This window comes from Amblyraja radiata, chromosome 15, assembly GCF_010909765.2.
Source record: "Amblyraja radiata isolate CabotCenter1 chromosome 15, sAmbRad1.1.pri, whole genome shotgun sequence".
NCBI classification, from domain to species: Eukaryota; Metazoa; Chordata; class Chondrichthyes; order Rajiformes; family Rajidae; genus Amblyraja; species Amblyraja radiata.
Genome location: NC_045970.1, coordinates 41,067,522 through 41,080,107, shown reverse-complemented (window position 1 = coordinate 41,080,107; position 12,586 = coordinate 41,067,522). Strand labels below are relative to the sequence as shown.

Below are 12,586 nucleotides of genomic sequence, written 5' to 3'. Positions count from 1 at the left end.
CTTTTGTATTGTATGCAAAACAAATAATTTTATTGTACCTAGTATATAATAAATAATCATTCATTCATTCATTCATTTCAACTTCCACTTCCTCAAACTTAACTATCTCCCTTGTCCTGGCCGTGCGGTCTGTGGAAACATTCTTTGCTGTTTACCTCATCAGTCCGGATCCTGAATGTTTGACAAGCAGCTTCTGGCCTCTGAAGTTTGGGCCCTGTCTCTCAGTTGTTCATCTGGCTCGGCCCCCACACCAGGAGTCAGTATGTCACTCTCTGTGCCAGGCATTAGTTGTTGTGAGTTTGGGGTCATTACTCTCCCGTGTGTGTGGCTGGGATTTCTTCCCTTGAGGGAAACGTGTTTGTCGTGCCAGTGTAGCTTCATTGCAAGTCCCCACCTTGTGTCTCTGCAGTCTGTAAGAGCTGCATCGTGAAACATTTTGACTACAGCAACCGCTGTCCCAAGTGCAACATCACCGTTCACCAGACACAGCCGCTGTACAACATCAGGTGAGTGGGAAGCAGGGAGAAGTTGGGGAGCGGGGGGGCGGGTGGGGAGGGGTGGGGAGCCAGGGGGAGGGGGGTGGTGAGTGGGAAGCAGGAAGTGGGCGGACCGTGGGGAGCAGGGAGAACTCGATGGTTGGGGAGCAGGGGGCGGGCGGTGAATGGGGGGAGGTTGGTGAGTGGGGAAGTGGGCTAAGGACGCATGGACTACTGGTCATGGGAGTGAAATCATGGGCTCACTTGGGGATCATTAGGTCGAGGGGGCAAAGGGATGTTAGTGAGGAGGGGCGTGAGTGTTTTGTGTGTGGTTATGGGAGTGACACTGAGTGGGAGGGTTAATGGGAAGTCTGATCAGGGAGGGCATTGGGAGGTCGTGAGGGATGTTACCTGTCCACTCTTCAATCCTTCTGTCTTCTCATCACTGGCCTTTGACCAACTATCTATCAACCCCCCTCACCTGTATTAACCTATTATATCCCAGGCTTTGTCCTGCCCCTCCTCTCTTCTAGCTTGCTTCCCCCTCTCAACTCCCCACCATCAGTATGATGAAGGGTCCTGACCTGAAAGGTCACCTACCCTCGTTCTGCACAGAAGCAGCCTTACCGACTGAGTTACTCCAGCACTTTGTTTTATTTTGTAAAGCAGCATCTACCGATCCTTGCGTCTCCAAGTTATCAGGTGGTGTGGGTATGGGTGGATGCATTCAGTGAAGTTCCTTGAAATCTCCAATTTTACATAACTAACCTACAAACAAACCCCCCTCTCTTTGTCCCATATGAATTTGTACCCATTTCTCCCCTTCCACCTCTATTCCTCTCTCTGGCTTCACAATTTGCACCCCATATATCCTTGTCTCATACGTTTTATCTTTTCATCCCTGGCCTTTGTCCATCTATCTGCCCATCAAAACCACCCCCTCATCTGTATCCACCTATCACTTGCTAAGCTTTGTCCTGCTCCCCCTTCCAACTTTCTCCCCCCCCCCCTGCCCCCCCCTCTACAAACAGTTTCTAGATGGGTCCCCTCCAAAACGTCACCTATCTATGTTCGCCAGAGATACTGCCTGACCCATTGAATGGTCGCGATCCGAAATGTTGCCTATTTCCTTCGCTCCATAGATGCTTCCTCACCCGCTGAGTTTCTCCAGCATTTTTGTCTACCATTGAGTTAGTACAGTGCTTTGTGGGTGTTTTTCTGGTGAATCTCTTTTAAACCATCCCCAGCGCCACCATGTCCTTCCATAGTGCAGTGACCAGGTGTGTCCGTGGTATTCAGCTGTGGCTGATCCATCATCGGATGACGTAGAGCACTGCCTCCAGCTGACTGAGGCATGTATCTTGGTCTCTGTATCGGGTCTGAAGAAGCGTCTCGAACCAAAACGTTACCCAGTCCTTCTATCCAGAGATGCTGCCTGTCCCGCTGAGTTACTTCAGCATTTTGTGCCTATCTCCAGCATCCATTTGCTGCCTTCACACCCCCGCCATTGCTCTGTGCTGCCCTGCAGGCAGCGATGCTTGGACATGTACACAAGGCTCCTCAGGTCTTCGATGCAGGTGACCCCACATTACAACAGTCTATCCAATTATTGTCTGTCAAAGGTTATGGGCAGAGGGCAGGAGAATGGGGTTAAGAGAGGAAAAAAAGATTTGCCATGATTGAATGGTGGAGTAGACTCAAGGGGCCAAATTCTGCTGCTGTGACTTATGAACTTGCGTTAGTGTACATGGACTAATCTTGCACCTCTGTCTCCTGATCCTGCACTCCTGTGATGTTCTGATTTGCCTTACTTGGATGTGGATGCCCGCCAACCCCCCCTCCCTCTCTCCCCCCTCTCCCCCTCCCCCCCCCCTCATCCCCTCCCCTCCTCCTCCTGCAGTTTTTTTCCCTCGGGATAACGTGTTGTTTCCTCGTAGGCTGGACAGAAAGCTGCAAGATATTGTTTACAAGCTGGTGCCCAACCTGGAGAGCAGTAAGTACAGGATGCTCGCTGAGGCAGGGTGCAGACAGTGGGCCCTTTGGGAGTCAGGGGCAGGGTGAGGACGGGCAGTCACAGTCAGTGTGGGCAGCACACAGTGTGGGGCACATCCCAGCCCAGCGCACCGTCGGCAAAACAATACAATACCTTTTATTTGTCATTTGAACCTCACATGAGGTTCAAACGAAATTTGGTTTCTGCAGCCATACAAGAAAGGAACCAAGACGCACACCAACACAATTCACACAAACATCCATCACAGTGAGTCTCCTCCTCACTGTGATGGAAGGCAAAGTCTTATCTCTCCCCTGCTCTCCATTCCTCTCCCGAAGTCGAGGTCAAAGGCCCCGGCGGGCGCTAGCAAGTCCGCGGCCACTCAAAGCCACGCCGGGCGATGTAAGGCCCTGCCCCGGGTCTTGATGTTGGAGCCCCCGGCGGGCGCTAGCAAGTCCGCGGCAATTTAAAGCCGCGCCGGGCGTTGTAAGGCCCCGCTCCAGGTCACTCTGAACCCGGCAATTCGAGCGGGAGACGTCGCCGTTGCCGGTGCCCCGCAAAGCGATCTCCCACCGGGGACCCACGAGCTCCCGGTGTCACCATCCACCGGAGTCGGGTCGCAGCAGCGCACTGCCGCAGCTCTCCACGCTCCGAAGCTGGCTAGCTCCACGGAGGTAGGTCCGCAGCTCCACAGCTCCACAGGCTTCGTGACTTGAGCCTCCAGGTCGTTCCGGTTGGAGGCCGCTCCACGGCGCTAGGCCCCAACGGCAACGGAGACCCGACGGGTAAAAGGTCGGGTCTCCATGCAGAGAAGAGATTTAAAAGTTTCCACCCCCACACATACACATTTAAAAACCCGCTACAAACTAAACCCTCAACGGGACAAAAAAATAAAAAATACACAGACAGACGGCAGAGGCCGCTGCGACGTCGGTCGCGCCGCCCACAACGTCACAACCGTGCCGTAGAGCTGCTCATCCTCCTGTTCCTCCCCATCAGGGGACAGCAGACGGAGTCTGCACTGACACCACTCAGGGTTGTGCTGGCCTGTGTTTGCCCTTGATCCCTGTCAATCCGATGCACTTCCAGTCCATTCCATTCCGGGTGGTGAGATGGAGAGTGGGAGTAACCCACAGTGTCCCAGTCAACAGTGGGGTTAACCCTCTCTGTCCAAGTCTGGGTGAACAGGGTTAATCCTCTGTCCAAGTCTGCGTGAACAGTGGCATTAATCCTTGCTATCCCAGTCTGGGTAAACAGTGGGGTTAACCCTTGCTATCATAGTCTGCATGGGCTGGAGAGAGGCTTTCATCCAGTCTGTTTGACCCAAACAGCCTTCGGTGGACTTGGACTTTCACAGTCTAATTATTGTGAAGTTATACTCATGTATTCACAGACTGATATGAGCTGCTTTGATTCCAGGTGAGAAAATACGGCTTCATGAGTTCTACCATGAGAGAGGGCTTGAGGTTCCCAAGCCAGGTGAGTTATAGAGTTACACACTCACAGTTGTACAGCCCGGCACATCCATGCTGACCTTTACACCCATCTGCACTAGTCCTATTTGCCCACATTTGGATCATACCGTGTGCCTTGCCTGTTCCAGTGCTAAATGCCATCTGCCCTGGCAGTGCATTCCAGGCATCAAACCCTGTCTGTGTAAAACACCCCTCAGATCCCTTTAAAAACGTCTTGCTCTCAGCACCAGTGCTGTCTAGTTTTTGACACCCCTACCATGAGAACACGAATCCTACCCATGTGTGCTTTTACCAGGCCAGTTATCCAGACTTCGCCCGTACTAGCGAGTGTAGCACCGTCTGCACCAGCCTAGTTGTTCCCTCACCCGTCGAGCCCAGAGCTGAAAGCTGCGTCACTGCAGCCAGCGTTGCAGCTTGCCTTGCCATGCGGCGGGCCGGCCTGCACCACTGCTGGGGTTTGCACGTTGGGAGCTCCAGACCTGAATGCTGAAAGCTGCGTCACTGCGGCCAGCATTGGAGCTTGCCTCTCCCTGCAGCGGGGCGTTCTGAAGGCTGCATGGCATTGGAGCTTGCTTCTCCCTGCAGTGGGCCACTCTGCACCACTGCTGGTGTCCCAGGGCCTGGAGCTCCAGTGTTACTGCGGACAGCATTGGAGCGCCTCTCCCTCCAGCGGGGTGGTCTGCACTACTGCTGGTGTCCCAGGGCCTGGATGCTGAAGACCAGCGTTGGAGCTTGCCTCTCCCTGCAGTGGGCCGGTCTGTGACACTGCTGGTGTCCCAGGGCTGGTGCCTCCAGCTTGGCCAGTTTGTGGTGCTGCCACTTGGTGCAGCAAAAGCCTGGGCTGAGTCCTAGAATGTGTGACCTCAGCATCTATCTAAGAACGTCCTGTTCTGTTCCACACATTGCTCTTGGTTATTTCACCTGAGAACAGGTTCAGTTTCCACAGGTAACATTGTCTGCTCTCCAGTTGTGCAGGTGCCCATCAGTGGCAAAGGGAGTCGTATCCGACCGCTGGGTAAGAAGCTGCCGTTGTCCGTGACCCCATTGGCCGAACCCCTGCCGCAACTCGATATCTCCCTGGTGCTCGAATTCATTGGGTGAGTCACCTCTCGCGCATCAGCCCACAGTCAGGCAGGGTGTTATCTTTGGATAGAAGGAATGTGTGACGTTTCGGGTCGAAGCCCTTCTTCTGTCTGAAGAAGGGTCTCGACCCGAAACGTCACCCATTCCTTCTATCCAGAGATGCTGCCTGTCCCGCTGATTTATTCCAGCATTTTGTGTCTTTATCTTCGGTGTAAACCAGCATCTGCAGTTCTTTCCAGCGGTGTGTTACCTTAACTGCAACAGCACTTGAGTAAACAGTGGAGGTGTCTCTCCAGTGTATATCCGGCTGTGGTTAGACCCACTGGGACAGGAGCTGATCCGATCACCCAGCCCAAAGAGGGATGGACTTGCAGTGGAGCTTCATCAAGTTGGTTCATGGCGTGGCAGGCCTATCATAGTGGAGAAACTCAACTTATTTGTGATGTTCACTGGAGAAATTCAAGAGAGTCAGATTTAGCTCTTAGGGCTAATGGAATCAAGCGATATGGGGAGAAAGCAAGAACTGATTTTGGACGATCAGCCATGATCATTGAATGGCGGTGCTGGCTCGATGGGCCGAATGGCCTACTCCTGCACCTATTTTCTATGTTTCTATGTTTTCGGAATCCTAAAGGAGCTTGATGGGCGAGGCTCGAAATGGATGTTTTCCTGGTTGGGATGTCTGGATCCTGTGTTCACATTCTCATAGTAAAAAAGGTCAAAGGTCTTTTATTGTCACGTGTACCAATAAAGGTACAGTGATATGCGAATTACCATACAGCCATACTAAAAAAAAGCAACAAAACACACAATTACATCAAAGTTAACATAAACATTCACCACTGTGATGGAAGGTAAAAAAAGTCCAAACTTCTTCCTCTTTTATTCTCCCGCGAGCAAAGCTCCCGCAGCCGGAGGTTGAAGTCCCTGCATTGGGGCGACCTAAGCTCCCTCCTCGAGGCGGTCGAAGCTCCTGTTGCTTGGAGCTCCCAAACGTCGGTCTCTAACCAGAGACCACGAGCTCCACGATGTTAAAGTCCGCAGGCATTCACGGTTGGATCTCCGAAGTCGATCCCTGGCAAAGGGATCGCGGGCTCCACGATGTCAAGTCCTGCAGGCTCTCGTGGTGGAGCTCTCAAAGTCGGTCTCCAGTAAGGCCACCAACTTCTCGATGTTAGGCCTTTGTGGACGGAGATATGATATGGAAAAAAATTGCATCTCCGTCGAGGTAAATGTTTCCCGCAAACCCTGCATAAAACAAGTTAAAGAACACTAAAAACACACATTTAACACATACTCAAAAGCTGTCCATTCACAACTGAGATGAGATGAAATTGCTTGCCCCATTCCCCCTGTAGTAAATCTTTAGTAGACTTCTCTACCCAGGAGGTGATGTGTGCTCAGTCACATGGTAGAGATTTGGATATTAAGGGAACCTTGGGAGACTGTATGAACACAGTACAAGAAAGTGGTGCTGAGGTATTGGTTTATTATTGGCATGTGTATCAAGGTGCAGTGAAAAACATTGTTTTGCCTGTTATACCATGTGTGAGTACATCGGGCATTGCAAACGAAACATAAACAGTGAGCACTATATAGTTTTACAGCTACAGAGAGGTGCAGAGTAGAAAAACTGTGCAAGGGCAGCAAGGAAGAAGATTGGGAGATTGCTGACTCCTGGGTTCAGGATTATGGCATTTAATTGGAACTATTAGGGGACATCAGAAATACTAGGGTATTGAGGATCTAGTGGGAGGGAGGAACTGAAGGGAATCCACATTAGTCATAAAATAGTGTTAGGTAAACTGTTGGGCTGATGGCAGATAAATCCCCAAGGCCTGATGGTCTGCATCCCAGAGTACCCGAGGAGGTGACCCTAGAAATCGTGGATGCATAGGTGATCATTTTCCAATGTTCATTAGACACTGGATCAGTTTCTGTGGACTGGCGGGTATCTAATGTAACTTCACTTTTTTAAGAAAGAAGGAAGAGAGCAAACGGGGAATTATAGACCAGTTAGCCTGACATCGGCAGTGCGGAAGATGCTTGAGTCGATTATTAAAGATGTAATAGCAGCGCATTAATCTTCTGAAATTTTTTTGAGGATGTAACTAGTAGAATGGATAACGGAGAGCCAGTGGATGTGGTGTATCTGAACTTTCAAAAAGTCTTTGACGAGGTCCCACACAAGAGATTAGTGTGCAAAATTAGAGCACATGGTATTGGGGGTAGGGTATTGACATGGAAAGAGATCTGGTTGACCGACAGGAAACAAAGAGTAGGAATCCATTTCAGAATAGCAGGTAGTGACTAGTGGGGTGCCGCAAAGCTCGGTACTGGGACGCCAGTTATTAACAATATATATTAATGATTTAAATGAGGGAATTAAATGTAACATCTCCAAGTTTGCGGGTGACACAAAGCTGGGTGACTGTGAGCTGCGAGGATGATGCTATGAGGCTGCAGGGTGACTTGGATTGGTTGGGTGAGTGGGCAGATGTATGGGATATGCAGTATAATGTGGATAAATGTGAGGTTATCCACTTTGGTGGCACGAACAGGAAGGCAGATTATTATCTGAATGGTGTCAGATTAGGAAAAGAGGAGGTTGAACAAGACCTGGATGTGCTTGTACATCAGTCTCTGAAAGTAAGCATGCAGGTACAGCAGGCAGTGAAGAAATCTAATGGCATGTTTGCCTTCATTGCAAGAGGATTTGATTTTAGGAGCAATAAGGTCCTAATGCAGTTGTACGGAGCCCTGGTGCGACTGCACCTGGAGTATTGTGTGCAATTTTGGTCTCCTAATTTGAGGAAGAATATTATTGCGATTGAGGGAGTGCAACGTAGGTTCACCAGGTTAATTCCCGGGATGGTGGGACTGACATATGATATTTACTGGAATTTAGAAGGATGAGAGGATTTTAAAGAAAAATTAAATGCTTAAAGGATTGGACAGGATAAATGCAGGAGAAATGTTCCCGATGTTGGGGGAGTCCAGAACCAGGAGTCACAGTTTAAGAATAAGCGGTAGGCTATTTCGGACTGAGATGAGGAAAAACATTTTCACCCAGAATCTGTGGAATTCTCTGCCACAGAAGCAGTGGAGGCTAATTCACTGGATGTTTTCAAGAGAGTGTGAGGTTTTTTAGGGGCTAAAGGAATCAAGGGATATGGGGAATAAGCAGGAACAGGGTACTGATTCTGGATGATCAGCCATGGTCATATTGAATGGCGGTGCGGCTCGAAGGGCCGAATTGCCCTCTCCTGCACCTATGTTTCTGTTTCTATTATGTTTTTGAAGGTGGAGATATAGTAAATTAATATGAATCAAAACCCTGCAGCACGTGCTTCACAAAGGCTTGGCTCTGTGAAAGAAACCCTGGTGTGTGGGTGATGAATCCGTGGAATTCATTGCCACAGAGGGCTGTGGAGGCCAAGTCAATAGATATTTTTAAGGCAGAGGTAGCTAGGGGTTATGGGTAGAAGGCAGGAGAATGGGGTTTGGAGGGAGAGATAGATCAGCCATGATCGAATGGCAGAGTAGACTTGATGGGCCGAATGACCTAATTCTGCTCCTATCACATAAATTTGGGTGGGGGGTGGTGTGCGACGAGAATGTAGGTTTAAAATGTGGGGTCTGTGTAAATGGGTGGTTGTGGTCGGGCTCTTGCCTGTGTCTGCTCGTCTGTCTCTCTACGATCTTGGCCGTTTCCTGCTGCCTAATGCAGAGCTCTGGTTGCAGTTACCGGCTGTGGCCAGCGGGTGTCGGCAGAGACCAGGGAGTCGATGAGTAATTAGCCCACACAAGCTCCACTTCACAATCTGGTCTGTGGACCCTGTTTGTGGACAACTCTGCCGGGGGATTAGGTCTTTCCTGTTCAAACTTTCTAGGCCTCTCGTAGTGTCGTTTATCTCAATTAAATCTCCCAAAGAGAACAACACGAGGGGGTAATAGGGGCAGCTTTTTCACCCAGAGAGTGATGGGTATATGGAATGAGCTGCCAGAGGAGGTACTTGGGGCAGGTACAATAACAGAATTTTAAAAGACACTTGGTCATGTACATTGTTAGGAAAGGTTTAGGGGAATATGGGCCAAACATAGGCAAGTGGGATTAGTTTAGATGGGCATCTTGGTGGGCATGGACAAGTTGGGCTGAAGGGCCTGTTTCTGTGCTGTGTGACAATGACTTTACCCCAGTTGACTGAGCCTGTCCTGATGGCTGTACTTTTGTAGCTGTGGCAACAGTTCGGTGAGTGCCTGTGCTGTTCCCCAGTGTGGTCACATCCTGCCGTGGCCTGGTGCCAGATCCTCACCACACAGCGCCTTTCCTCTGAGGCTGCGCAGGCGCCATACACCTTTCCAGAATGTTCTCCTTGTTCACATTCTCTGCTCTCCGGCAGCTGCCCCATTTGTAATATCTTATCTACCAGACTGGTGCCGTTGTAAATCCCAGGGCATGTTCATTACGGTCCATCTGATGCCATCATGCTGCTAGGCTCCTCCCGTTCACGCTGAATCCTGGGCCTATTAGTGCAGCGGCACTGTGGCGCAGCGGTAGAGTTGCTGCCTTACAGTGCTGGAGACCCGGGTTCGATCCTGGCTACGGGTGCTGTCTGTACAGAGTTTGTACGTTCTCCCCGTGACCTCTGTGGGTTTTCTCTGGGGCCTTCGGTTTCTTCCCACAGTCCAAAGACATACGGGTTAATTGGCTGGGGATAATTGTAAATTGTCCTTGGTGTGTGTCGGATAGTGTTAATGTAAAGGGTGATCGCTGGTCAGCACAGGCTCGGTGGGCCGAAGGGTCTGTTTCCCCGCTCTATCTGTAAACTAAACTAGTGCTCCCTCACATTTTCTGCATTGTTCCACTTCTCATTGTTTTGCCCCTTATTCATTGTTCAATGACATATTATCCTGATGATGGTAAAACTGAAATCAGTTGTCGGTCTATTTGAGAATCCCAATGATTAGGCATTTGGCACACCAGATTTAAGGTCTGTTGGAGTATTACTAGGTGTACCATTGAATATTTGGAAAGTCTTGCCAGTACAACCTCCAAATTCATAGACATGCAAAATTAACACATTAACCATCCAATGTTGTGTCTCCTGTGAACTTCGCTACCCGACCTTCGCATGCTGCAAAGAATATAACAGCAAGGGTCCTAGGACCTAACCCAGTGGTGCACCTCTAGTCACAGGCTTCCAGTCGCTGAAGTAACCCCCCACCAGCATCCTCTGTTCCGTTTATCAAACCGCCCTGAGTTCCATGGATCCTGGCCTCACGTGTGGGACCTTTCCTCAGGCCCGACTGAAACCCGTCTAGACTAGGTCAATGCAATGCCCTCATCAACATATTTAGTTGCCTCTTTGAAAAACTCAGGCTAATAAGACGGCATTCTGTGTAACAAAGCCGTGCTGATTATTGTTGACTAATCCCCACCTCGACAAGTGCAGGTTAATCCCGTTCCTCCGATATTTCCCGATAATTTTCCGACTGCTGTTATTAGGTCCAGCAGCCACTAATTACCTGGCTTATCTCTGCAGCGGCTTCCTCCGTCACCTCCCAGCACAGTGACCTCACCTGTCCCTGGGGTTTACCCACCTTTGACCCCACAGAGACCTTTAACCCCAGCTCCTTGTTCTAGAATCTCCCTGTCCGCCTCTGTATTCTGGTCAGGGTGGGATCAGCTGCCCTGTGTTAGTGTGCACTGTCTATGGTTCTCGTTACCGCTCTAAGGCACAGATCTCCTTTATTCGGCTTGACTCTGCCTTCTGTGGATGGACGTGCCTGCACTTTTTTGGCCAACTTCCCAGTGCCCGGGGAACTGACAGATCTGGTGTTCTCTACACTTCTGACTCTCTGTCTCTGCAGATCAATCAGTCTGTCTGATGCGACATGCACTTCACAGAACAGTCCTGCATCAGGACAATTGACAAAGAGTAACCAAGGTCAAAGTTTGGTTTAGTTTAGCGATACAGCGTGAAAACAGGCCCTTTGACCCACCAGGTCGGCACCGATCAGAGATTTCCGCCCGCACACCAACACTATCCTACACACACTAGGGACAATTTACAATTTTTACCGAAGCCTTTTAACCCACAGTCTTTTGAGTGTGGAAGGAAACCGGAGCACCCAGAGAAAACCCATGGGGAGAGCGTACAAACTCCTCACAGACAGCACCCGTGGTCAGGATTGAGCCAGGGTCTCTGGCGCTGTAAGGCTGCAACTCTAACACTGCGCCACCGTGCCTACCCTGAGGTCAATGGTGCATGGAAAGTTGTACTTGGGGACCCAGTTTCCTCCCATGTGGCTGTGAAGGAGGGTGAAATGCAGCGACTCTCAGTGGGTGACAGGCTCTCGAACTTGGGACAGTGGAGCTGGAGAACGTGATAATAAACCACACCAATCCTGCTCTGCGGAACAAAAGCAACGGTTGCTTACCTGTGTCCCCCCACCCCCGTTAGAGGAAGGATTTCTTCCCCTTGGACCTAATGTAGTCGAGGACCATGCACACGACTGATGCCATCTCCTGCACGACACTCTCTCTCTCTCTGACTCTGGTGGAGGCCCTGAATGGTTTGGTTAATGATGAGATGCCATTCAGCAGGTAGGTTTTGTCCTCGCTTATCCTTGTTGAACGAGTTTAGTTTTACAGCCCATTGCATCGTCTTGCTGACCTGTGCCTTAGTGATGGTGGAATGGCATTCGGGTGTCGGGAGAGTCACGGGCTACCCAGTCTCTGGCAGCAGAGGTTGAGATGGTTGTTACTGGCCCCGAGTGACCTCCAGGAAGTCGGCAGCATGGAGTGGGTTGCTTTGGTCCGTGTGGTCAGCTTGTGAGAGGGTTGGGTTTGTGTTGGTCAGTCTGTGAACCCAGTGGGTGGGTTGGGTGCATGGCTGTCAGAGTTAAACTCTTTCAGGCCGCAAAGCTAATTGTAGCAGAGGCTGGACAGAAGCACGTGTTTCTCCTGCTAGCAGACCCGGCTCATTTGTGGTGTATTTGTCAGGAGATGTGACAGCTGACCAAGCAGAGAATGCTTCCTGACACCAGACATTGCTGAGGGTTTATTTCTCCGAGCTCACTTGTCATTGAAGAGTCTCGGCTCCAGTCAGACTCCTAGGCTGTCAGTATCTTCCTTGCTATCCATTCCCTTTGTCCAGTTTTCACACCTTACACTTCCTTATGCATGTATCTCCCTCTACCCTGACATCAGTCTGGTCTCGACCAGAAATGTCACCCATTCCTTCTCTCCTGAGAATGCAGAGAAGTTGCCTGTCCCACTGAGTTACTCCAGCATTTTGTGTCTATTTTCGGTTTGAACCAGAATCTGCCGTTCCTTCCGACACAGCCAGTCTAACTGTCCAGTAGTTTGATGCAAGCCGCTGTGTTTTAACCTACTGTGCTTCTGCTTGGAGCCAGATATGTTTGTCTTCTGAGGATGTTTGAGGCCGTGCTTTGATCCACTGAATCAAGATCAGGGAAGGTGGAATGAGCTCAAGTGACTGAACGGCCTCAGATCCAGAGAGAGATGTGGGCAATGAGTTAATATTTAGTTA

At 50.2% G+C, this 12,586-nt stretch overlaps 1 protein-coding gene across 7 annotated transcripts in view; it reads left to right on the top strand.

Moving 5' to 3' along the window:
* Window positions 1-12,586, top strand: part of pcgf6 (polycomb group ring finger 6) — a 38,514-nt gene that overhangs the window by 6,821 nt on the left and 19,107 nt on the right. For all 7 annotated transcript variants that reach the window (XR_004414206.1, XR_004414207.1, XM_033034222.1 and 4 more), the window contains exons 3-6: window positions 410-506; window positions 2,414-2,469; window positions 3,889-3,948; window positions 4,912-5,041. Coding sequence is in view for 5 of the 7 variants with exons in the window: in XM_033034222.1 (XP_032890113.1) it covers window positions 410-506; window positions 2,414-2,469; window positions 3,889-3,948; window positions 4,912-5,041 (343 nt within the window). In the remaining 2 variants the exon portion in view is untranslated. The remainder of the gene's footprint in view (window positions 1-409; window positions 507-2,413; window positions 2,470-3,888; window positions 3,949-4,911; window positions 5,042-12,586) is intronic.